This window comes from Propithecus coquereli, unplaced genomic scaffold (genome assembly GCF_000956105.1).
Source record: "Propithecus coquereli isolate 6110/MARCELLA unplaced genomic scaffold, Pcoq_1.0 Scaffold243, whole genome shotgun sequence".
In the NCBI taxonomy this organism is placed as follows: Eukaryota; Metazoa; Chordata; class Mammalia; order Primates; family Indriidae; genus Propithecus; species Propithecus coquereli.
Window position 1 is genome coordinate 1,923,957 of NW_012147986.1, and position 26,910 is coordinate 1,950,866.

At 48.4% G+C, this 26,910-nt stretch overlaps 1 protein-coding gene across 18 annotated transcripts in view; it reads right to left on the reverse strand.

Moving 5' to 3' along the window:
- DYSF (dysferlin) overlaps nucleotides 1–26,910 on the reverse strand; it is a 205,562-nt gene that overhangs the window by 123,053 nt on the left and 55,599 nt on the right. For 12 of the 18 annotated variants that reach the window (XM_012646473.1, XM_012646484.1, XM_012646482.1 and 9 more), the window contains 7 exons: nucleotides 26,550–26,580; nucleotides 25,859–25,974; nucleotides 21,455–21,581; nucleotides 19,250–19,353; nucleotides 12,701–12,769; nucleotides 12,494–12,537; nucleotides 8,569–8,651 (listed from right to left, as the gene is read on the reverse strand). In XM_012646473.1, coding sequence (XP_012501927.1) covers nucleotides 8,569–8,651; nucleotides 12,494–12,537; nucleotides 12,701–12,769; nucleotides 19,250–19,353; nucleotides 21,455–21,581; nucleotides 25,859–25,974; nucleotides 26,550–26,580 — 574 coding nt within the window. Of the gene's footprint in view, nucleotides 1–1,481; nucleotides 1,524–8,568; nucleotides 8,652–12,493; nucleotides 12,538–12,700; nucleotides 12,770–19,249; nucleotides 19,354–21,454; nucleotides 21,582–25,858; nucleotides 25,975–26,549; nucleotides 26,581–26,910 lie in introns of all 18 variants that reach the window. The other 6 variants (XM_012646490.1, XM_012646488.1, XM_012646486.1 and 3 more) reach the window with 1 other exon arrangement.

Here is a 26,910-nt window from a genome sequence, read left to right on the forward strand (position 1 = left end):
CAGCCCCTGGAAACGTGTAAAGAACGATGACACTAATGATAGCTCTCATTATCTCCCACAAGTCCCTTTAATCCTCACTACTACACTGAGATGTATTTTCATTATTTTAATTACTCCTATTTTATAGATGAGGAAATGGAGGAATATGTGACTATAAGGTGGCAGCCCCAAATGGTATGTCCTCAAAGCTCCTGCACTCAGCCAGCAAGCTGACTTGGGGCTCAGGGCCCTCCACTGCCCCCAGCCCTGCATCCCTCTCTGTCCAGCACGTCCGCTGTACCTCAGGCCCTCCAGCCAGCTTAGAGCACCAAGGAGGTCCCCAAGCGTGGTAATCAGAGAAGCCATCTTGGGGGGGCCAGGGAGGGCCCCAGAGAGATGTCCCTCCCCTGCAGTGCAGCCCCCAGGCCTATGCCCCATGTCCTCATGGCCTTGCCTCCTCCCAGAATCTCCTCCCTCCCACACACATTGTGCAAAGAACAGTTTTTCAGTGGAGCAGGTCAGAGGAGAGTTAGAGAGAGAATGACACTAATGAAGAGGGAAAATCTTTTCTCCACATCAGTTTCATCCTTTGGGGGGCTTTCTTTTGTTAGTATCATTTTCCAGCTCACTGCTGGGTTTCCCGGGATGGGAATTTACTGGCCATACCCTAAGAACCCTGAAAAACTGGGGTATCCTTTTCCAAGGAAGGGGGAAGGGGACGTCTCCAGAATGCCAAAGGCAGGACGTAGGGCTGGGAACAGGAACCATCTGGGATGACCCTGTCCACACAAGGATGGGCCAAGGTAGGCACAAAATACATGGCCTCGGTAAAGACGTGCTTCAGCCAGACCTGAGGCCGTGCATTGAGTCCCCAACCCTGCTGAGATCCCAGGGATGAGGGAGGGGCAGGGACGGGATTGGGGGGAACCAGAAGGCTGGAGCCCCCAAATCAGCCAGAGGCCACCCTGCATCCTTCAACACTTTCCCTCTTCCAGACTCCAGCACAGACAAGGCTCTGGCTTTGGGGACAGAGATGGGAGGCCCAGGTGGATGGAACTAACATGAGCATTAGTCATTATTTGTATTAATCATCTCGATTATGATTTACCTTGGGAATTTCATCTTCAAGCATTTTTAACTCCTCCGGCCTCCTCCCGGCCCCCGAGGCACCTCACACTCCCCCTGCCCCACTGTGGACCCCATGCCTGCCCCAGCCCCTCACTGCCAGGCAGAGTGGTCTCCTCTGAGCGTGAGCCCAAGCCTAGCAGGCTCAGGAAGGGTTTGGACAGGTGGGAGGACAGTGCCCTTCAAGTGTTCCAAATGATTTCACATCCAACTGAGGTTAAGAGGTAACAGCCAAAGGCAAGCTCAGGGACCATGGGCGACTCTCCGTCCCACCTCAGGAAATCAAAAACTTCCTCTCCTCCAACGCCCTCTCCCCTCCAGCAAAAACCCCAAGGCCCCGCTCCCCTGGTCATCCCCCCGAGGTGACAGCAACGTACGGTCTGTGGCTTGCGGAGGCTTGACCACACCTGCAGGCTCCTCTGAAGCGTAAAGAGATGGAAAAGCGGTTAGGAGAGGCGTGGCTGGGTTACGCGCACGGCGGTGGATGGAGAGTTGGCAGACAGACGGAAAGACAGCTCCCGTGCGGGAAACAGCAGTGCCCGAGCCCAGCCCAGCTGAAACCCACCCCCCAGCCCAGCTGAAAATTTATCACAAACTAAATCATCCCCAGCCCCCAGCACCACGGGAGCCCCCAAGGCCACCCCACCTGATCTGCCTATGCGTCTGGGTGCTCCGTTTGCCAATTGAAAACTGGGCCCCAAACTTGAATCAATACATTCAAGAAATAACACAGAAAAGAAAATGTGCTTTTCCATATTATAGCCAAATAAGTGAGGGAAACAAAGTGCAGACACAAAGGAAGTGTGGAGGAAACACGAAAGGGCCCGAGCTGGGCAGCAGACACACCCGCGCTCCAACCCCAGCAGGCAGGTTGGCGCCCTGGACCAAGCGCCTGAGCTGGGGCATTTCAAGGCACAACATCTCCACCTAGCGGCCATGTCCAGTATTGCCGCTGAAGGCACCGTGTTGCATTTTCACAACAGCAGGCGCTGGCATATGGCTTCTGGCACATACCGCTCCCCGGGAAACACAGCGCCAGGCGCTGCCCACTCGCTAAAGGCTCTGCGCACTTGGCTGTGCCCCTAAATGTTAGTAAGGGGTGTCTAGAGATAAGAGAAGCAAGGAAGGAGATCCTCTGGCACAATTCTGGGTTCTCGGAATCGGTCCCTCACTTCTAGGCAGGTACGAGATGCCCCCAAGTGAGTGGACACCCGTCAGTCTCCCTCCACTGTCCTCTCTGATTTCTGCCTCTTCTCAAAATCTGACCTTCCCTTACTCCTCCTCAGACCAGCCAAGTGTAGCCAAGTCCAAGGTTTTGACCAAGCCCAGGGACGTGGTTGGTGAACTTGCTGATTATTTTCATTCATTGTTCACCTTAAGCTGTTGCTTTCCTCCAAAAAAAAATGCCTGTTACTATCCTGCCTTAGTTCCATGACTGTAGTTGGAAGCCAAGAGTTGAGGGAAATGATATGAAGGAAGAATGAGCAGCGAGAAGAGTGAAGCAGGGAGGAATTGTGGCCATCTGGAGATGAGGACAGGGCAGAGGTAGCAAGGAGGGCCAGGCCCAGCCCCTCAGCTCTCCACAGCCAGGCCTCAGCTACGAACGCCGGCTAGCAAAGTCAGGGCTGCAGAACTCATAGTTCACGGCCATCCTCATATCCACAGGAATGGGTCTTCGTCAGTGGGACAGCCAGGCCCCTGGCCATGAGGAGCTTTCTGCACGGCGAGAGGACGACACAGGCGCAGCTGCTGCCCCAAGGAGAGCAGTGGCCAGGGACCACCGGAAGGAAGCAGATTCCATTTTAAACTCCTTCCAAATGATTACTAACAGGCCCGGCCTGTTATCTCGGGCTAATGAGGCCAAGGTCATAGTTCCGACCCCCACGTGCTTCTTGCAGAGGCAAACTCCGCTTCCCACCCAGATGGATTTTGAATCCTGGCTGCAGCCCAGTGGCCAGCCCAGACACAGATACCCCCCTGATCTCACCAGCCATTTGACCAACACATGCCGGTGGTGGCTAGGAGAACCAAGCGGGTGGCTGTGGAGTAGCCTGTTTCCCGGCCACACCTTTTCACTAATTCACCCATTCATTCATTCATTTGTCCATGCAACAAACCTAACCAGGCACTGTACTAGGCACTTGGAGCATGTAATAAGATATGGCCCTGCTCACCTCTTCGGCCAATGATTCCTAACGTGGGGGTCACAGGTTGGTGGGTGCTGAGGCCCACCCAGCTTCTCTCCCCTGTGTCTGCAGACAGCTCATAAAGTCAAGGGCGGAGTGACCAGTAAAGCAACCCAAGACAAAGCCCCTATTTATTCCTCATCACCCTTCTGCCAAAACACAACTGTTTTGGTGTGTTTTCCCTAAGCCCAGGGAACCCAAGCTGTGGAAGCCCCAAAACACAGATGAATAGTCCAGTTTTGTGGCCTGAGCAACAAAGGCCAACTCCCTCACCTGGGGGAAGGTGAAGGCAATTAGAGCTCCCAGCCCAGTGAGCCACAAGTCACAGCCCTGCAGACAGGCCCCGGCACATACGTGTCTCCTGGAGAAGCTGAGGCCACCACCTGCGGCCAGCCCCGCCAGCTCCCCCTGCCTCTCGGCACACCCCCAAGCCCATGGCGGCTGGCTGCCTGACACCAGCCCGCGCCAGGCAGGAGGAGAAACCGAGCACTGCTGGGAAATGAGCATCATCTACATTCCAAAGACAAAAAGAAACTAACTTTGGATTTCTGAGCTGTGGAAAAAACTGCAGGATACAAGTGCTGTTTATGTCACACGAATTTCCTATATACAAAGTTATCAAAGAATCTGTGCGGGTTTCACAGGTCTTCTGTGCCTGTTACCCTTTGAAAGACCTGCAGTTTCTAAGGCAAGTGCTCTTTTTTAAAAAACAAAATTTTTACTTAATACTTTGGAGCACAGGGTCCAAGGAATACTTCAGTGTGCCCAGGCAAACTTGTGGGCAGAAGTGTTTAAGAGGTTAGTGTTAGGTCTTGTCCTCACTGGAAACAAAAACAAAAACACAAAAACAAAAGCTCATAGTTGGACTGAACAATCGGGTGAACCCCGCGGCCAGGGAATGCAAAGAAAGAACTCATTTTTACAGTTCAGTTTCGTCTGGGCTCCGAGAGGCTGAGGAAACAAAGTGTGTGCATCACCCAGATGTGGTAGAACCCCGCAACGTGGAGAAGAAGGCATAAAAGAGATGAGAGGAATGTCGGAGTGCCACGTTTTGAGGGCGACAAGTTCAAGGCTTGGCAGGAGCAAGGCAAGTGCTAACTTCAGGGCCACAGAGAGGGTCCCACCTCTGCGAGAAAGGACATCAGAGAATCTGAGCGATTATAAAGAGTAGCTCCCGTTGGGTCAATACTTCTAACTCTTTTATTGTCACACAGGTCAAGCTATTTAACTGCATATTCAAAACCGGTTAGCTAGTTACAAGAAGATTCTCATTTCCAGAACAATCTTTGAGAGAAGGTGGTCCCACCTTCAAACGCCTCCCTGAAGCACACTGCGTTGCCCATGACCCGAGCGCCATCTAGTGGCCACATAAACATCTTCCTCATCTTCCATTAAAATATTTGTGACAGAGAAAGATGAAGGCTAACATCACCCAGAAACGAAGGCTGTGGCAGGAGAAAGGGAAGATCTGAACTCTCCTGATGGCGGACATGGATGTAGCCTCGTGAAACAGCGACTGTTAGAAAACAGAAATGTCACATTGTGCCTCTACCAGTGTCTGTCCCTGGATTCAGAGACAGGGACAGCACCAGTCAGAAAACTGGAGAAGAGATTCCTTCCATAGGAAGAGCACTGAGCTGTGAGGCAGCCAGAACACCCTCTGCACCACCCCCACCTCGAATCTTTCTACCTGTATGTGCAAGACAGACCTTCAAAACTGTCTGAACAGCAAGCAGTGAAGGCGACTGTGTCCTAGGACAGCTCGTTCCCAAGGTTAGGAGGGGAGAGGGCTGGGGCCAGAGGAGCCAGATAGCAGTGCCTTCAGGAAGGCCGTTTTGTGTATTCCGCCAGCAAAGTGTCAATAGGAAATCAGAATGGCAGAGAGCAGCCAGATGGTGCTGCTCCGTGAGGGTGCCTGGAAGTTCACTGTACCATCCTCTACTTTTGTACGTGTTTGAAATTTTCTATAATGAGAACTTTTTCTTAAAATGTTTCAGAAAACCTAGAAAAAGGGATTAGAGAAGATAGTGACTTCAAGAGCCCTGGGCAGAGTCTGAGCTAAAGATCTGAGGACAGACGGAGACCCTGTGCATCCTGCCTGCGGAAAGGCATCGACACAGGACAGATCTTGGAGAGTGAATACGGAGGGTGGGGGACAGAACCAAGTGCCAACCAGGATAGGGAAACCACATCGGTAACATTCGGAAAGACTGTTCATCTGAATTTTTCAGGAAATTATTTGGAAACCTCAATGGAGGGCAAGAAGACACAGCCTCTGCAGAACATAAGCAAAACTTCTGGGAGAAAATAGACAAGGAGCAAAGAAGAAAAGGAAAATAGAAAAAAAGCAATAGAGGGAAAAGAAGGCTTGACAAGAAACTAAAAATGCCATGTGGGAAGCAATGAAAAGCAGAATTGGTACAGAAAAAAATCAGATTAGTGATGCAGAAAGTCAACAATAATGATAATAAACATCAAACATTAGAGTTTATTGTGAACCAGACACTATAAAAACCTCACATTTATAATCTCACTGGATGCTTACAACAATCTTACGAGGTTAGGATTTGTAAGAGCCCCATTTTATGGAAATGAGACTGGAGCGACTCACTGGGTTACGAAGAGGCAGAGCCAACAGAATCTGAACCCAAGCTGGCTCGTTCCAGAGCGCAGCTCTCACCACTACCCCACCCTGCCTTCAGCTGTCCACAGCATTGTGTCAGAATTTAAAAATAAAAAAATTCCTCAACTTAGATTTAAAAATTTACCATGTCTCAGACAAAATTCAACAATGAGTCATGCACCTAGAGAGATCAAAGTAATTTCCTAAACTGCAAGAAAAGCAATAAATTCCTAAAAGCAGTATCTAGTCAGAAAAAAAATGAACTCAAAGGCATCAAATCAGACTGATTTCAAAAAATGCACCAAAATAAATTCAAAATAGGTTAAATATTTAAATGTGAAAAATAAAAATTTAAAAATAGAGTTAAATACAATCTTAGGGTTTGCTGAACCTCAAGGTTTAAGCATGATATATAGGGCAGAAACCATACTTTCATTATGTAAATTAAAAATTTGAAAATAAACACAGGAAGGTAATTAGAAAGTTAAAAAAAGAAACAAAACTAAAGAGAGTTAAAGAAGAGAGTACAAAGATGAAAAATCCAATAAAGATTAAAAATAAACTTCTAACAAGACTAATCAAGAAAAAAAGAAGGACAATTCAAACACATAGTATTAGAAATTAGAAAAAGGAAAACACCACAGGTAGAGAGAATTGTTTAAATTATAAAAGTTTGCTCTGCACAACACTGTGTAAATAAATTAGACCTCAATGTAATGGATGCTTTTCTAGGAAAATATAAATTATCGAAATTGACTAGAGTAAAAGTAACAAACTAAAAATAACAATGATCACAGGAGAAATTGAAAAATTTTTAAAGAGCTATTAGTATACCCACTCAAAAAGGGCACATAGCCCACATGGTTTTATGGGTGAATTATTTCAAACCCTCAAAAGACTATATTCTTATGTTATATAAACTGTTCCAGATGTTAGAGAAGACTTTAAATCTTTACACTTAATTCTACAGACCCAGCATAACCCAGATTCCAAACCCAAAGAAATTATAAGCAGACATACCAATGGATGATAACAAAAAGTCAAAAAACAGGCACAAGAACACATTTAGGAATTTAGTTGGTGATAATGTTGGTATTTCAAGATATAGGGAAAAGATTATTCAAAATACAGTGTTGGTATCAACAAAGAACAAATTTGAAAAAAGTAATGCTCTATCCCTGCCTTATTCACTAAGGAAAAGATTAACAGATTTAGCTACATAAAAATTTTAAATTTCTATAGGTCAAAAACTATTAATTGGAAAATAAAAGTCACAAGAATTATTTGCCACATATATGACAAGGAAAAAATTAATATCCATATATATACAGAATGCTTACAAAACAATGAGAAAAAGACAAACTTACCGTCAGAAATAAGGACCAAGAACATAAACAGGGGATTTATAACAATAAATATAATTATACAAACATATATTATTTATAAATATAAAATATTTATTAAAATATTTAAAATGTACATTGATCAACTTCACCAGCTATCAATGAAATGAAAATTAAGGCAACAATGAAATAACCATTTTCACCTATCAAATTAACAAAGTTCTTTTTTAATATTATTCTTTTACCCTGTGTTGGTGTGGGTGCAGCAAAATAAGCTTATGAGATTGATTAGAGTATAAATATGTAGTCCAGCCCTTTTTTTCTTTGTTTTCCTTTTTTTTTTTTCATCCTAGAGTCCAAAGGCAAGTTCAGCTTTTTTGAAGGGCAATTTTGATTATACTAAAAGCCTTAAAAACGTTGAAATTCTTTAACACAGCAATTCAACATTCAGGTATTTATCCAAAAGAAAACTCATGAATTGTATAAAGATTCAGCTACAAAAATATTCATTACAAAGTTAGTTGTTTAAAATGTAGAACAATCAGAAAATTCCTAAATATTCAACGTTTACTAATGGATTAATATAATCCATTAATGTGGATTATACTAATAGTATATACACACAATGGAATATGTGTATTCATTTAAAATTGTGTTGTAGAAGAACATTTAATAGCATGAAAAGACATTTATGTTGTATTACCAAGTGACACAAAAACAATTTTCAAAACAATTTGTTTTTAATGTGTGTGTGTATATATATATATTTCCAAGGATGTGTGTGCACACATATATATACAAGTACATGTATATATACAGACAGACAGACAGAAAAGTTCCCAGAATGCTAATAGCTCTTGTCTGAAGGGGTCGGCTTATGAGTAAATTTTATATTCTTCTTTCAGATTACCTCTTTATTTAAAATTTTATTTATAATTTATTATAAATGATAATGGATTACTTTTTAATAGACCAATGAAAGCCATTTCAATAGCTTTGAAACTGCTAGAGCTCAGTTGGCCAGTGTAGAACCTGGTGGCTGGCACAGCCTCTGCCAGCCAATGTGTTATCTGCAAGAGCGAATTGTCTTCCCCGTACCAGTCATTGGTGCCTCCCGCCACCCACGTGCGGAGAAGCCTAAATGTCTGCAAGCCATCTCTCTCACTGGCTGAGCCCTTCTCTGTGGAAAATGGGCAAAAAGGCCTTATAATCGTCCCTTTTCTGCAAACTCCCAAAACCAGAGGTGTAAGCCAGGTAGAGACGGGACGGGGAGAGCACAGAGGCCAGAGGGTGGAACACAGGTGGAACTTACCTTCTATTTCTCCTCCAGGAGCGGAGATTTTCGACATACTCAGGTAGGTGGTGGCCACGATGTCATTGTGAGTGAGGCGATCCCTAGAGCAAGGGAGCAGAGAGGGCCTGAACACAGAGGGGGACGCAGGCCACAGCCCACCCAGGAAGGACATGGCCTCGGTTACCCATCATAGGGGAGTTCCAGTCCTCACTTTGGTATGTTACTGATGCCTGACAACCTCGGGGAAGAAGAGACTGCACAGAAAGCTCGCTCCAGACACCCCTAGAGGGAACTAGTCCATCCCACCAACCATCAGCACCCCATCAGCCAACCAACCCTGGGCCTCCACCCTGGGTCTCTATAGGCACACCTGGAACTATGCAGGCACACCTGGATCTCTGCAGGCACACCTGGAACTATGCAGACACACCTGCAGGCTGCCAGGGAGGAGGCCAGAGGTAGGGAGGCAGGGCCAGGGAGCAGGAGACTCCTCAGGGAGCCAGATTCCCAGACCCATGGAGAGCTGAGGAGGCTCCAGGGAGCTAAAGAAATATCCAGATCAAGGAGAAAACCAGGTGATCAGGAAGAAACTATTCTCCAAGGCCACAGTCTTGAAGTAGCCAATGCTAATGCACGATTCCTTTTTCTACCTGACTTTGTATGTGTCAAAGCACATTTAACCTTTATCTCTCAGGAGCCTCACAACAGCCTTGAGAAACAAGTACTTTTATTGCTGTCTCCATTGCACCAATGAGGAAACTGAGGCTGGGAGCCATGAAGGTACTTGCCCAAGGTCAGCCCAGGAGGGCGGGGCAAAGCCCAGACAGAAGCCCTGGTGTGCTGACTCCTGGCCCGGTGCCTGTCCCATGGCACACACCACATGGGACCTGTCCTGCCTCCCAGGAGGAGGCTTCTCTCCTCCCCAGCCAGTGTAGGGGACGATGCTCAGGGAGAGTTCAAGGAGACTGCCTTTAGCCAACAACGTCCTGTGCAGACCCTCCCTCTGAACCCCACACCTGCCACCTTGAAAATAATAATAGTAATGGCTAAATGTATTAAGCACCTACAAAGAGCCGAGCACTGTGCTAAAACCATTGAGTGACTTAACTCATTTAATCCTCACATCAGCTCTGTCAGGTAGGTACTGTCATACAATTAGCCCCCATTTCAGATGAGAAAGCTGAGGTTTAAAAGGCGAAGTGATTTGCCAAGATGGCAAAGCTGGGGTTTGAGGCCAGATATGCTGACATGGAAACCAGAGCTTTGATTGCAGCAACCTGCTCCTTCCTTGGCAGGCTCGACCTGGGGTTCTCAATGTAGCAGCTTTGATCCAGGGAACATTTGGCAAGGTCTGAAAACATTTTCTGTGTGGGGAGGGGATGCTACTGGCATCTAGTGGGTACAGGCTATGGTTGTTGCTGAACATCCTACGATGCACAGGACAGACCCCACAACGAAGAATATTCCAGCCCCAAATGTCAACAGCGCTGAGGTTGAGAAACACTGGGCGGAGGTTCGGGAAGCTTCTGCGCTATACTTTCCTTCTTCCTCCCAGACCCCCTGAGGCCCCTCTCCCTGCTGTGAGTACCTTGGCTGCAGGCATCTTCAGAGATGACACATCCCAGCCCCATTGTGAAAGACACACCTGGGCACCTGATCTTATCCTTCTTTTAAATCCTAACCCCATGAGATACCCCGATCTCTGTGCTCTCTTCCCTCCTCCTTGTAATTCCCAGGTGGGTAACTAAGCTTTGATCGTGAAGTTTTCCATCAGAACTGGGGCTGCATGAGGGAGAATGAATTGTTAGCACAAATCTTTATCATTTTTCCTGGTGAATAATGTTAAGAAGAACTGGAAAGTAAAAATTCCCTGAACATTTTGCAATGATATCAACATGATAAGCCACAGTCGATGGCATTTTTAAACTGTCTTCATGACTAATCCCTAGAAAAAGATCAGCACTTGAAGAGGAATTGGATTTGTGACCTCTGGCCTTATCTGAATCCAGGAAAAGAGGGAAAAGAAAATGGGAAGAGAGAGGTTTTGTTTGTTAAGGAGGTGGAGAGTGGTTTGGGGGGAGGTTTTGTTTGTTTTTTAATGAAAAAAGAATTTTTAGAGATTTGAATGGAAGATTAAGTTACAGAGAAAAAGCCATATGGACTGTATCATATTTCCAGGATTCAGGTAATAACACAAGTGTATCTGCAGGCTGGGCACGGTTGCTTACACCTGCAATCTTAGCACTTTGGGAGGCTGAGGTGCGAGGATTGCTTGAGGCCAGGAGTTCAAGACCAGCCTGAGCAAGAGCGAGATCCCCATCTCTACAAAAAATACAAAAATTAACCGGGCATGGTGGTGCACATGCCTATAGTCCTAGCAACTGGGGAGGCTGAGGCAGGAGGATCACTCGAGCCCAGGAGTTTGAGGCTGCTGTGAGCTATGATTGGACCACTGCACTCTAGCCCAGGGCAACAGAGTAAGACTCTGTCTCAAAAAAAAAAAAAAACTGTATCTGCGTTTTCTGGGAAGAAAGCACTCTTCTTGATAGGAACTTGCAGCAGCAGAATGCTTTCTGGCCAGGAGTTGGGTTTTGGGGCTTGGGGTTGCTTTTGGAAAATACAGCAAGTCTGAAAATAGACTCACAATAAAAATGCCACTTCAACCCAAACCAGAGATGCAACCACTAGATTCTGTCATGTGTTTGGATTGTACAGTATGCCGATGCCTTTGACACAGCTCACCTGGACGTGGGCCAGGCTCATCCACAACACAGGGACCCACACCCACATGCATCCACATGCACAAACACGCAGAGACACACACAGCCAGCTGCCCACAGTCAGCGCAAGAGATACACTTTCCGAGCTGACCCTGGGAAGTAAAGCCCATGTCTCCTCCAAACCGCTTCCCCACGGCACATACCCGTGGTTGCGGCCCTCGAGACTTTCCCCCACCGGCCCTCCTGGCTGCTCCCTCCCTCTCCTCTAATTCTCACAAGCTGTTTTCTTTCGGCCTGGGGAACTGGCACACAGCTTAGTGGCTCTGTGGCCCAGGGGTTTTTCCCTGGTCTCTCATTATCCTCCTGGTCGGGAGTGCCATGGGCATGAGACCAAAGGAGAACACTCCGGGGAACCACATGGCCAAGACCTTTGGGGGCAAAGAAAGGACAAGTCTCCCTTTTGGGAAAGGCTGGTGCCCTGAGAACACACATGTGGACCCCCTCACGTGTGAGAGAGAGCCCCTCAACATAGCAGCAGGCAGCATGGCCCAGTGGCTTAGAGCGCAGGCTTTGGAAGCAGCAGGCTTGGGTTTAAGCCTGGCCTCAGCTACTTTCTAGCTGTCACCTCAGGCAGGTCACTGAATCTTCCCCATCTACCTCCTCATTTGTGAACTGTGAATATGCCATAGAACTGAGCTGAGGGTCAGATGGGTTGATGCACGTCAAGTGCTTGCTGGGCATGGGGTTTGGCATCCAAGTGTTAGATACTATTTTTTTTCTAAGATGCCCATGGGCTGTTGTCCTCACCTGTTGCACACCTGCAGTGGTGTCCCCTGCTCAGGCAACCTGGCCCACTTCCCCACCCTGGTGATCCTTCCTTTTATCCTCCCAACCCAGAGGGGCATTGTGGCCCATCCTCCCAGAATCTCAGCTCTTTCCCACCCCCTTGCCCGGGCTTGTGAGCCTTTCCTCTCTGGGATGCCCTCGCCATGGACTTCTCAAAACCTCACCCCTCCTGCCAGGCCATTGCCCGCCCCACCTCCTCCAGGAAGCCTTCCCTCTCTACCAGCCCCCACAGCCCCGCCTATCTGCCTTCAGGGTAGACGTCCTGCCAACAGGGCTGTGAGTAAGCTTCCTGAGAACTGCCCATACCCTCTTCTTCTCTGGCTCCCAGGGACCCCTCAGGACAGCCCTTTCTAAAGACTCCCAGGCTCAGGACTTACCAGTCTATGACACGAATTCTCATTTTTTCACACATGGAGGGAAACTGAGGAGGGAAGAGAGGTGTGTTGGGAGTAGAGTCCTTTTGAAGACAGCCACACCCTGTCCTCCAAGCAGAAGCCAAGATGCAGGCAGGATGCCCTGCTCCTCTCAAAGCCCAGAGCCCCCAGGGGCCTCCACAGGTGGGCCGGAGGGAGGGTGGGGCTCACCATGGCAGGCAGCGTGACGTTCTGGTTCCACTGAGGGTTGGCTGTCTTCTCCAAGATCTTGCTGCAGAGCTGGAAGACACAGGGCAGGTGGATCGAGCTCCATGGGGACTCAGGGGTCCCTCAGGGTCCACCACACCAGCAGCGGCCATTCTCTGCCATGCTGGCTGCCCTCAGGGCGAGTGTAAGACCCTGGGGTCTTGGGCCTGGTGCGGTGGGCTCAGACACAGGGAATCTTTGCAGAGACAAAGCTCAGTGGGTCAGATCCAGAGCCAGGGAGCAGGTGGGGGTGGGCGGGTTGTCTGAATGCCACAGTCCTTCTACCCTTAACTCATACCTCTGGCTGGATGCGCCCTCCCACCTCCATTATGGCCGTGACCCTCAAAGTGGGGGCCCTGGGTCCAGTCCAGACAGGCTTTCCCAGAGGTGCCCCCTTTGCCCATCAGCCCAGACCTCCTGCCGCTTCGGAAGTGAGCCCTAGAAGGTCAGAGATGGGGGCGGGGCTTGGAGCCCATGCACGGGCATCTGAGAGTGAAGGAAAACTCAGTGATGATACCAACCGTACGAGGCACAGTCTGCCCCAGACCAGCCCTGCCCTAAAGACTGGGCTTTTCGCAAACAAGAAATCTCGCAGGAGTGGAAACTAGATCCAAGCCAGCAGCTCATGGGCCACCAGGGCCCATGGGGCGCACCAGGCCCCTTAGCCAGCCCCAGGGCAGCCTGTACCCACACATGGGGACAGTAGGTAAAGACTCAGTGTCGGATACATAGATCCTAGTAGGTCTACATGTTCTACACATAAAAATAATGGGCAGCTTTTTCAGAGCATTTACTGTGAGCCCTGCACAGTGCCGAGTATTTTATGTGCATTATCTCATTTAATGAGCATCTGACTTAGATCAGAGACTTCAGATCCCCAGGGAAAAGATTTTGTCTCCATCCTTGGTCTACTCTGTGCCAGGCCCTGCCCCCACCTTCCCTCTCCTGCCTGTAAAAGGAGCCCAGACAAAGGCCGCACAGGGCTGGGGGCAGGGCTGGAGGGGGAAAGATTTGGCCTTGTGTTAGCCAAGAGAGGAGTAAGGAAAGAGGGGAGACGAACAATCCAATGGGACAATGAGCAAAGGGTGGAAGAAACAGTTCACAGGATTAGACACACAAAGGGTTGTGAAGCATGTAAAAAGATGCTTAATCTCACTCATAATAAAAGAAACACAAAACTAATGAGATACCATTTTTCATCCATCAGATTCATAAAATCTCCAAGTCTGACCGACCACTATGAGCAAGGCTATGGAAAAACTGCAAGCTCATATTTTGCTAGTGGGAAAACAAAATAGTTTGACCACTTCAGAGAACGAGTGGCCACGATCTATTACAATGTCAAATGCATATTCCCACTGACCACTATCAGTTCTGCCTCCAGACACTTATCCAACAGAAATGCTCACACGTATGTGGAATGACAACGTGTGAGGTTATTCACTGCAGCATGGCTCAAGCTAATAGGATTTGGAACAGCACATTTGTCCACCAGTAGAGGACAGGTTAAGTAAGTTGTGGCCCATCCACATGAGGGAGTATTATGCAGCTCTAAAAAAGAACGAGGATCACTTCATGTACTGATATGAAAAAATCTCCAAGTTATATTATTAAGTGAAAAAAACAAACTACAGATCAGTGAGTATAATGTGCAACAATGCATGTTAAAAGGGTAAAAGAAGCCAAATGTGGCAGCTCATGCCCGTATCTCAGCACTTTGGGAGGCCAAGGCAGGAAGATCACTTGAGCCCAAGAGTTTGAGACCAACCCGGGCAACACAGGAAGACCCGATCTCTATGAAAAAGAGAAAAAGTAGCCAGGTGTGCTAATGTGCACCTGTAGTCCCAGCTACGTGGGAGGATGAGGCGGGAGGATCACTTGACCCAGGAGTTTGGGGTTACAGTGAGCTATGATCACACCACCCCACTCTAGCTTGGGCAACAGAGTGAGACCTTGTCTGTAAAAAATAATAATAATAAAAATAAAAGGGTAAAGATAAGAATCTATGATCATATTTGCTTGCAAACGCATAATAAAACCAGAATGATACAAAAGAAACTGCAGTGGTTTCCTTTGAAAAGAAGAAATTGAGTGGATCAATTGCTGGATGGGATACAGAACAGGAGGGAGACTTTTCATGATAGATCGATTGCTAGATGATAGAATAAATGTATATAGTATATGGAATAAATGTATTACCTAATTCAAAAATCAGATAAATGAAATTTTAAAATAAAAGCAAAAGAAAGGACTCTTTAACGAGACACAGCTGAGAGGTCCTGTCAACACTGTGCCCTAGCAACCTGCAACGAAAAGGCACAGGGTGTCCCCACGCACGCAGTGCCCATGGGGCCTGCTTCAGCCTCTGCCCCAGGGGTCTGAGGCCCCCTCCATGGCAAGTCCCCCAACCTGGTGCCCTCAGGGACTCCCTCTGAGAGAGCCACGGCCATGTGGGTACGGGGGCTTGAACAACAGCCGGTCCAACTGACACCCCCGAGGCCAGCACTGCCGCTGGGCCTCGAGGTGCCCGCCAGCCTCCCCCTCCGTCCCACACTCACACACTCGCCAGGGCAGCACCATGCTTCCTCTTCCTCCTCCTCCTCTTAACTCTTTTTTTCTCTCCATTTTTTTTCTTTTTCCTCCTTCACTTCCTGACGGAGTGTTATTCATACAACATTTCTGGAGGACTATTTGACCAACTGTATCAAATACTTAAAAATAAGCCCTCTGACCTAGCAACCCCCATTCTAGAAACTTCCCTATGGAAAAGCAATCAGAGTGTGGACAAAGATTCCTGTATGGCGATGTCTGTCACAAGGATGTTTATGAAAGAGGAAAATTAGAACTTTACATATAGCGAAAAATAGGTTAAATGTTATGGTATATTCATCTACTGGAATATTACACAGCCATCAAAAAATTCACTTCAAAGACTATTTAATAACCTGAGAAAATATTAGACAATAAAAGCAGTTTACTAGACTGCCTATTTGATTCTCATTATTCATGGCAGTTACGGTCTCTAACGTCACCATGAACAGTGGATTAGTAGATCCTGAGTCATTGCCCCTTGCGGAAATGTAGGGTTAGGTTCCTGCCAGCCTCTGTCACAACATTTTTATCAACTGATCAATACATAACCTTGCTGTGTGTTTCTGTTGACAGACACCTTATTTAGTACATGTCTCTGACTCATTAACATTAAACTCATGGCCAACAGCAAAATGACTCATGCCTGAGTGAAGCTCCCCTAACACACGTACTCCCCCAAAGGCACCTCACGGCCTTCTTGAGCCTAAGGACACCAGACAGCTCTTCAGCGCCATGCTCAGGGGCCATTTTTAACAGTGAAATCACCAACGAAAGGTATGATAATGCAAATAACGTGGCATTACACAGACAAGAAAAGGACACATTTATAATACGAGAGCTGAAATAAGGAGGTAGAGTGTCCCCTTGTTGGACCTCAGCAACCAACATGCACACTGAGCAACATGAAATTTTCAAAGCTCTCCACATGTCCACAAATGACCACGAAAATGCCTTGAGTGTTGATTTTGGGTTTACAGATAAATTTTAGTGAGTAGGCAAATTGGCAAATACAGAATCCATGAATAATGAAAATCAACTGTAATCTGAATCCAATTTTTTTACAGTGGGAGGCGTGAGAGGGGCGGGGAGGGGTAGTGAGAGCCAAAGAGAGAAAACATACTAGAAGCAAATGCACACAATGTTAACTTAATGGTCCTGATCTCTGGGATGGTGTGGGATACAGAATATGGTGCGGGTTTTTTTGTTTTCCTTTTCTCTGATTTTTTTCAAATTTTTTTACAATTAATGGGTTTGACTCATGCACTCAGAAAATTAAAGTTGTTTTAAACCCTCCTACCCTGCCCTACAAGTACCCCTCTTTCCTTTTCCAATACTATGAAGTGCACCGTCACAGGTGCACGTGCACACAAACACTCCTATCCCCTTAGTAACGTGGCCAAATGAGGTATGTGGTTCACATCTTGGATAGCAGTGCCACCAAGTGTACATAAGAGGAAATGCAAGGATGGTCAGGCTTGGGTGTGTGGACACACAGAGGACAAAAACCTCAGGGCTCTTCAGATTAGGATGTAATGAGAAAAAGTGACACACACGTAGGCTAAGAGAGAGGAACAGGCAGTAAGGACAGCAGAGAGTGCAGGGAGGCCACGAGGAGGTGGCTCAGGGCAGAGAGAAGAAGATGCAAAGGCCTGGGGACCCCCAGAGGAGGCTGACCATATGAAGCTTTCAAGAGGGAGGGTTTCAGCTTCCCCCTTCAATATAAGCTCATTCTTCAACTTCTCCCATCTCCTTCTAGAGAGAATGAGAGATGCAGCATCTTGCTTCAGCCAGGCTGCCAAACCACTCTATATGGTCCCTTGGCTTGGCCACATTCCTCACTGCCCCTAGACATTCACACCTTCCTACACAAATCCCCAGGGCCAGCCAAGGGCATCTCAGAACAGAAGAGCTAGGAGATCAAAGGTGCTGGCAAGGACCCAGGAGCAGCCAGGAGCCCCAGAGCTCTGAGACTTAGCTCCAAGGAAAGCAATGAATTTGAAGGCAAGTTGGTCTTGGTTCCAGCCACCATCAAAGCACCCTTCCCTGTTGGTAATGAGGAATAAAAATCTCAGGACATGACTTCATGACTTCCCTGATCTGTCAAGGGGGAAGATTGATCCTAGTCTTCGGAGCAAGTGTCCAACAAAACTGTTCCTGTTTCCTTCCTACCTCCAAGCACCCTGTGCCGGCCCCTCCTGAGGTCAGGTACAGGGCATCAGACCTGGACCCCAAGCCCAAACCAACACCTGCACTCAGGTAAGAATCTTCAATGGGCATTTACACCTCAGGGTGAGTGAGTTTAAAAGCTGCATTACTTCCCCATATACATTTTCACTGAGACCCTGTGCTAGACTCTGGGGAGGGAGGCGGCAGCTCAAAGGGGCTCCCAATGGCCTGCTTCAGGAAAATTCATGCAATCAGACACAATAATGGCTGATTTTAACACATTGAATTAATAAGGATTATTGAGGTTCACGGTTATCACGCAAAGGGGCAGGAGGAACAAGGCTTTTCTTTACAGAAAAATGCCAGCTCCTAAAGAGAGAAGTCATGATAAAAATCACCACTTTGCAGCCCCAAGTAAATAACTTATCAAGAAGGTCTGTGGATGCTTAGACCACTAGGTAAGAGGTTGCTGAGAAACAGGATATCCGCATAATGCCAAGCTACCGCCCACAGATTACTTGCTAATTACGAAGCAGGAACATTTGCTTTCGCAAGGAAGAGGTCTGGAGACACCACCTCAGCCAAGTGATCAGACGATCATCACCCTTGATAGGACAACCTGGCCTCATTTCTTCCTGTCGTGATGCAATATGACATACAGAATATGGCCTAGGATGAGCTCTTCCCAAAATACTTAATCTGAGTCTAACCAAGTCTCTAGACTGTAACTTCCAGTTTACAGGAAACACAGGAGCCAGAGAAACAAGTTAAACACCAGAAACAAACAATCGAACACATCTGGAACTTGGACAAATGGCCCGGACTCTTCAAAAATTGAATGCCATGCCACCGGTGTGTGGTCCTGGGAAGAGATGTCAGTGGCTAGGGAGGCAGCGGGAAGGGATGGGCCCTGGGGACGTGTTTGAAGTCAAGAGCTGGAGGTGGCATGTTTGATGTGGAGAGATAAGAAAGAGAAGGATCAAGGCAGGCCCCCATTTCTGTCTTTGAGGGTGGTCCCTGGTTAAGACAGAGGCTCCTGGACATGGGGCGGAGAAAGCGATCCCTACAAATAACTCAGAGGGGTGGCAGGTGGAGCTGTTTAGAGACATGGAGAGGTCTGGGGTTGGAGGGGTGATCAGAGCTAAAGAGAGCTGGAGTCCTCCACAGAGAGGTGATGGCCGACACCTCGGAGCGCCAGGAGAGAGCCGGGGGTTGGGGGGCGAACACAAACACCTGTATGGACAGAGGGGCAGGGACAGAAACTAACAGGGACTGGAGTGACAGCTCAGCCTCTGGGCAGAGGGGTGGGCTGCAAGGAAGAGGGAACGTAGGAGCAATCCCTAGGGCGCCCAACAGGGTGGTCTTTCTCTGCCCAACTCCTGCTACAACATTTTAAAAACAATCATGATTTTATCACACATTTTTTTTAAAAAGCTTCCATATCTTTAGGCCTTCACATCAGGTTTTCATGCTATTGTTTCCTTTTCCCCCAAATATTCCTCTACCTATACACTGTCTGACATCCTCTCTGGGTCCATCCATACCTATGCGTCTGTCCGTCCATGCTCGTGTGCGGGGGCAGCCCCAGAGAGCTGGGCCTGTGGGGGGGGTCTCACCGCACATCCCAGGATCAGCCCCTCTGTGTGCAAGCAACTCAAATGGGGGCACCTCTGTCCTGCTCTTGCCCAGCACCATCCACGGGGCACCCAGAAGTCCCCCTCCCACGAGAAGCCCCCCTACTCCCTTGCTCCTTACCATTTTCCCCGCAAAGCTGACCTCCACAAAGGGGTCCACCAAGTTCTTCTTGTTGCTGTCAAAGCCGAAGATCTGCTTCACGTTGTCCATCACGGCATCGTCCACTGGGGAGAAGGGCAGGCCAGTCACTGCCTGCCTGCCTTCCCACCCCAAACCCCGACTGCCTCCCTCTGTCTCCAGGCAGTCCTCACATGGGGACTCAGCCCGAGGACTCCCGAGAGGGAGGACTGTCTCAGAGCAGCAGCTCCTGAGGGCACTGGGCAGCTTTGTCACCACCCCAAGACAGCTCCTTCTCTGTCCCCTCTGCACTCAAAGCTTTCAGAACAGATCTGCCAACCGACTGACTGCTTGACTGATCGGAAATCTATACTGCTAATGGCAGCAAATAATTCAGGAAAGGACTGGAAAATGCTATAATAATATTCCATTATTAGTGCCTGGTGACATTTTCTTTATAGCCGTTAGCACAGGAATTTACCTAAAGTTAACCAATAAGTCAATTCTGGTTTTTAAAAAGATAAAATAAAAAGAGTTTTTAATCTATGCTGCCCCAAACCAATTATTTTACTGAATTAGACAGATTATTTACACCAATAGATAGATGACAGATAGGTAGATCTGTGTATGTGTATATACATGTATATGTACATATATGTACACACAGCATATGTTATGTTTATATGAATGAGCAGAGAGGGATTATATGTTAGCTAATGTCTGCATGAATACAACAGGCAGCAACAATTAGCAGATATTTATGTTCTGTTTATCCATCTATTTTGTTTTTACTTATATTTAAACAACATTGCAGAGAATTCAACACGAAGCTCTTTCACCTTAAGAAAAGCAAACATTAGTATTCCCCATGCCCCTTTGCAAGCTCGTCTGCCTCACTTTCTACATAATTACAACGAATGTGTTTAAGCCTGTGTTCTAATGCCCATTACTCACTTCAAGGCTTTCCCCATGATTTTGGTCCAAATAAGCTTGTATAGAAGGAACCCCCATTATTTGCTGAGGTCAGTAATCAAAGCAGAAGCCCTCAAACAATTCGCTTTATGGAACCCTTGTAACCAGGGACCCAAGTTGCAAACGTTCTCACTGACTCTGCTGTGGACAGTGACTGGCTTGCTCATGCTAATCTACACTCTAAAATAGCGGCTCATGGCTGGGCCACACAAGAGCCACCAGGGGAGCCTTTAAACCCCACTTTCATGAGCCGTACCCCAAGCCCAGTCAATCAGACATGCTGGAAGAGGACCCAGGCATTGGGACTATCTAAAGCTGCCCGGGTGATTCTAATGTCAGCCCAGGCTGACACCCACGGCTCTAGAATATTCAGTATAATTCCCTTAGCATTTGCTACTCACCCACAGAGTGGGTCCAGTACTGGGCCAGCCACTGTGAGAAACCAGACAGTGGCCACACCGGCCTTCCTGGGAGGAAGTGGAGATGGCCACAAGTAGGGTGACCCACTGTCCCAGTTTGCTGGGGACTGGGGGGGCTTCCTGGAACATGGTACTTTCAGTGTACAACTAAGACAGTCCCAGGGAAACAAGGATGGTGGGTCACGCGGTGGACCAGCGTTCTTCATCTGTGGGGACAGTGGCCCCCGGTGTCCTTCATGCAAACCCTTCCAATCTTAAAGCAACTGCTCTCCCGCCCAGGTCTGCTGACTTGCAGGCCAGGGCTTCCTCGTAAAGGGAAGGAAAATCAATGAGAGCCAGCCCTGAGAGCAGAACAGAGTCCAGATGGTGCCGATTCCCCAGTGAGAACCAAGAAAATGGGTCCACAGACTGGGTAAACAGGCAGGCCAGGCACAGGGACGCTGGGATGCAGCCCAGGGGCAGCTGTTACTCTCAGGATTTCTTGCATCTCTGTAACTCCACCAGCATCTATTACTTTTCGTGACATTCAATTGCTTTTGTTAAGGACTGAAAAAAACCCTTTGGAAACCTAGGGAGGGTTTGAAACATCCCTCCAGACAGAGGGGAGGGAGAGCTGGGCCGGGCAGGGGCAGGAAGCCAGGCAAGGGGGTGCAGGGAGAGGGCAGGAAGCACCTCTGGGGAGAGGGAGGCTCTGGCAGGGGCTAAGAAGGCCTCTCCTTCCCCCAGGGAGCTGACCCTGGCCCCTCACAGCTGCCCCCACTGCAGCCACCTGCAGGCCGCCACAGCAAGGGGGAGGGGGTGGGGGTGCCACACTCACTCTGGGGCAAGTCCTCAGCCCTGAAGACCTTCAGGCAGAAGTGGGCTCCTCGCAGGGCCACGCCCGTGGGCCTGAGCAGGTTGCCTTCGATGTCCTCTTTGTCTTCAGAGGGGTCCTTCCTCTCCAGCTACAAAGCAAGCCAAACGTGATTCCTTGGTGCACTCCTGAGCACAATGTTTTGCCTTCCCTCTCTAAGAGCGCGAATGTTGCATTCTGAAGTAGGGCAGGTCTTGCTCTGCCACTTACAACTGTACAATCACAGGCAAGCTCCTTAACCTGAGACTCGGCTTCCTCACGGGTACAGTGGAGACGGTGACACTGATCTCCCAGCGCTGTGGGAGCAGCATCTTCAATGACCACGTAAAGGTATGCAGCACGTGGCAGGCTTCCAACGAACCCTGGTTTCCTTCCCACTCCCCCCAGTTAAAAAACAGTACAGTAGGGACTGAGGTCTAAGCCAGCCACTCCAGCCTCAACAACATCTGCTCATTCACTCAGCACACATTTACCGAGCACCCACTGTATACAAGAGCTGTACTAGGCAAGAGGGGAGATAAAAGAGATCATATTTGCTATATTGTCTCCATCATCAAAAACCTGACTCTCAGTGAGGGAGATAGTCATATAAAACTAACTAGATCGACAAAGGGCTGGGTGGTGGCCCAAAGGAAAGACCAATACGTTTTCCTAGAGGACAAGGCAGGCTTCATGGAGGAAGTGGCATCTGAACTGGGTCTTGAGGAACAAGTTGGCTTTTGGTAGGCAAAGAGAGCAGAGGCATTCCAGCAGGCGAAAGGCAGGGGAAGGATGGAAGAACATTCTGGAAAGGGTCACATCATCTGGTGTGGCCACAGCATGGGTCTGTGGAGGTACATAATGGGAGTGGGAGTGGGAAATTAGACTGAGGCCAAATTCTCAAGGGCCTTGAACGTCATGCTAAGGATTTGGGACTTTATCCTAAAAGCAGTGGAAAGTCACTGGATATTTTTGAAGAGGAGACACATGATTCTACTTGAGTTTAAAGAAGATGACTTTGGTGGCATGAGATAAGAGGTAGCACAGAGGACACTTAGGAAAAAGTGGTAGAAACTGCTAGCTGTCCCCCAAATCCATTCTCTTCTGTTTCCTTTAGTTAAAGAACTCCCATTTTTAGCTGGGTAGCACTAGGGTGGATTTATTTCCCGGGCTCCTTGGCCATGTGACTAAGTTCCAGTAAATAGGACTTGAGCATAAATGTGCACAACTTCTGGGTCATGCTGCTGAAGGAAGAGATGTGGCCTCCATTGCCCTTTTCTCCCATTCCACAGGCTGGAATACAGACATGATGATGGGAACCGGAGCAACCATGTTGGGCCATGAGATGTGGCATGATGAAGGCCGTGAAGCAAAGAACAGAGCCCAGGGCTCTGGTCACTGCAGAAGCAGAGTGCCAATTCCGGACAGCCTGCCCAGGCATTTATATGAGAGGGAAACAAATGTCTTCCTTAACTCTTGTTAAATTTGAGGTCCTTTGTTACACCAGCTAAACCTGTATCTTAATTCACATGGAGACCCAGGTGAGAGAAGATGGGTGCCTGACCTGGGACTCTGGTCTTGGGATGGGAAAGAGGAGAAGTACATCGAGGTTTTCATGCCAACAAGACTGGCCAACTGCTTGCATGGGGACTGAGGGATGAAGAATGAAACTCTGACCTCTGGCTTGGGGGACTAAGTGGATGAAAATGCCATTTCCTGAGATGTCACCGAATATAGGATGGAAGCAGGTATGGGGAGTGGGCAGCCAATGATACTGGATTTTCCCTGGGGAACTCCAGGAGCTCACAGCACTCACCACCGTGCAGCTCTGCCTCTCTAAGGGAAGCTGAAGTTGGAGCTTGGGAAAGACAGGGAAGTCTGGAAACAGCCCCCGAGGAGAATGGGCTATGGATCTAACTACACCCAAGTGAAAGAAGAGGCTGACAGCACCCAGGGCCCAGCTGAGTTGGGAAACAGAAACTCATGTTTGTCCAACCAGCACTTTCAGGCAACCAAGGAGCCAGTGTGTGGAGCACGGGTGGTGGGGACACAAGGCATGGCAGGAGCCCCCAGGACTACTGAGCACAGAGTGAGAATTGTGATCATTGATGGGGTCCAGGCTGGGAACCTGGGGGCAGGAGGGAATTGATGGGCTGGGAAAACAGAGAGGGGTCAGGGGCTGTACCTCAGTGGGAAGGACTGTCGTTTGGCCAGGGTGGCAGGGGGTGGGGGAGAAGCCTCAGAGACTGGTTAAGAGAGGGCTACTTCCCAGGCTCGGGAAGAAGTGAGGCCAGATGGCGATGGCTCATCAGTGAGGATATGTAACAACCCAGAGCGATGGCAAAGGTGGGGGCAGGAAGGCTGGGGATCTGCAAGCAGGGAGCCTCCGGGCCTGGCTCGGCCTGCAGAGGGCCAGAGAGTGAAGCAGCCTTCAGAGGAGGTGGCCTGCAGAAGTTGGGAAGGACCATAGTGAGAAACCAAAACACAGCTGCCGCTCCCCCATCCAGAGACCCCGAGAGGAGGGCGGGGGAGAGCAGAAAATTGGGGCTTCCACTGAGTTGGCTTCAAGAGAAGTGGCTACATCAGGGAAAAGCAAGATTGCAGCTAATGGTAAGAGGAAGAAGGAGCATCCTAGAAAAAGATCACAGACTCAGTGATGCCGCATAGAAGCAAGAAGGCAAAATGTCTGGAGAGATGGGCTGTGGAGGGACAGGGATGGACCTTATGGGATGAGACAGCAGGGACAGGGCCCTTGCATGGGATGGTCTGATGTGCTCTCCCGCCCCCTGCACAGTGCTGGGTTCTCCCTCCCTAACCCTTTCCACTGTGGCTTCCTGAGCTCTTGTCATCGGCCAACATCTCCAAGCTTCACCACTCATGGAAACTGTCCTCCACCTCCAGAGTGCCACTCAGCTTTCCTTAGACAACTCCGCCTCCTGCAGCCCTCTCCCCGGAAACCCACTTCCCCTCCTGCTTCTCCCACTCCTCGAGACCATCCCAGCTGGGAGGAGAGCCACGCCTGCCTCGCTCCCACCATCACTCCACCATCTCTGCTCTCTGGAAGCCATGCTGTGCACATGGACCACTGTCCCTGGGGCCCCACCAAGCCTAGAACACCTGCTCACCTTTCCTTGATGATCTCAGCCCCCACTCACAGTCTGCCCGTTTGACCCCCAACTCCCCCATAAAATATCCACACCGTGTCAACGCCCACGCCGACAACCCATTCACCAACATGGTTCCTTGTCCTCCAGTAGCAGCTGACCTCCCACCCCTTTAGCTGCCGTCTCAAACCTCCAGCCTCTCAGCACCAGTGCCCCAGCAAAATCTTGATTCTGAAACCTCTTCTCTAAAGAGTCTTCCAACCCATCCACCTTCTCCAACACCCACCTCCACACACACACACACACACACACACACACACGCACACACACACACACAGAGCCAGCACACAGCAGGCGCTCAGTAAGTGTGCATTCCCTCACCCTTCCCTATTCTTCCTGCTCTTCTTCAGCCCTCCCTGTCCTCCCCACCCTCCCTGCATGGCAGCATCAGCCATGATCAGGGCACCCTGCTACCTCAGTCCCGGCCTTCGCCACCCTGGCCCGCCCCCACCAACACCTCCCAGCCACCTGCCTCTCTCTGCGTCTCAGCCACCAAGTATCATGAGTGGCCCCACCACAGTCTCCAACCCAGAGTGAGCGCTCCTGTGTCTGCCCAGAAACTTTTATTTAAATCTAGCCTTTCATTTCTCTCTCACAATAGTAATTCCAAGCCTTTTCGCCTCTTCTCAAACATACAAAGATGCTGATACCTCCCCAGCCCTGAACACTTTTCTTGTTCTTACCACCTGTAAAGAGGATAATGGTATATCCTTAGGCAATAAAATTTAGGTTGCAATATAATACATATGTAGGATGATATCACTTTTGCTAAAAGAAAAATACACATGTATATACACATGTATATACATGTATATGCAATTAGATATTAACAATGGCTCTCCCTGAGTGGTAGAATTATGAATGATACATTCTCTTTTATTTCAGCATATTATGGGGGTACAGATGTTTAGGTTACATATATTGCTTTTGCCCCACCTGAGTTGGAACTTCAAGCATGTCCGTCACCCAGACAGTGAGCGCCGCACCCATTAGGTGTGTATAAACCCATCCCCTCCTTCCCACTCCCACCTGCCCGACACCCGATGAATGTTACTACTATATGTGCATTTTTTTATTTATACTTTTCTACATGTTCTACATTTCTCATAATTATCATGTATTCTTTTAAATCAGAAAAAAGTAAAGTTTTTGCTTTTTGTTTGGTGTCTCCACCACGAAGTTCTACATGAGGCACTGTGAGGAGGACCCAGGCAAACATACTCACCGGAGCCTCATCTCCGGGCCCCAGCACACAAAGGCTTGCTTTCAGGTAGCCTCTGGCCCCAGCGGAGAAATCGTCAGGGTCTGAGAGCAGCAGCCACTTCCTGAGATAGGCATGCCCTAAAGGACACAATACACCGGTGGTCCCAGAACTGGAAGACCCATGTCTGCAGCCACATCCAGGAGTCCAGGATGGACCACACGGAGTGAGATAAAGGACTCACCCACCAGGACATGGGGGCAGAACTCACATTCTAGAATCAAAAGGTACTATGAGTGTTCCCATGGGTCAGAGTCAGAAATACTAACAGAAACTCCTAGAAGAGGCTGCCAAAGTCAAACTGAAGGCCATTTTCCTCCTCCTCAGAAAGTGACCAGAGTGGAAACCTGGGGTGAAGAGAAAGCTTGGACTCATCACCCAATGACCTGTCCCTCTCTGTGGTGACCCGGTCTCCAGCAAGCCTTCTGGGGGCTTCCAGATTTACCATCCCTGAATGGGCCGACTGAGACATAGTGGGGGGTATGATCTTCTTCATGGCCCATTTTTCTTGGACGACGAATACCTGCCTCCTCTTCCAAGAGCAAAACCCTCCTCCCACACTCCCAGGGAGGAAGAGTGAGGGTCCCAAATGGGTGTCCCCAATCAGCCTCCAGAACCAAAATGCAAGGATACAGCCAAAGTGGGGAGCACTCACGAGGCTCTCTGTAGATGGTGCCCACGTCCATCTGCAATCACAGAGACGAAGCACAAATCAAATTCTTGCCAATGAAGAATTCAATAGAACATGGTGCATTATACAATTCCATTAAAAATCATGTTTTTGAAGAACATAGGGAAACATTTATTATTTGAAACTCCATGGAAAGGAAGCAGAATACATTTTGATCCCAGTTTGGTAAAGTACACTTATGTACAGGAAAAATTGAGGAAAGGGGATATAGCAAAATGGTAACTGTGCTATCTCTGGGTGGTACCTTTGGGTTGTTTTTATTTTATTTTTTATTCCTTCCTGTCTTTCATAATTTTACATTTAAAAATCATAGATTATCAGGATG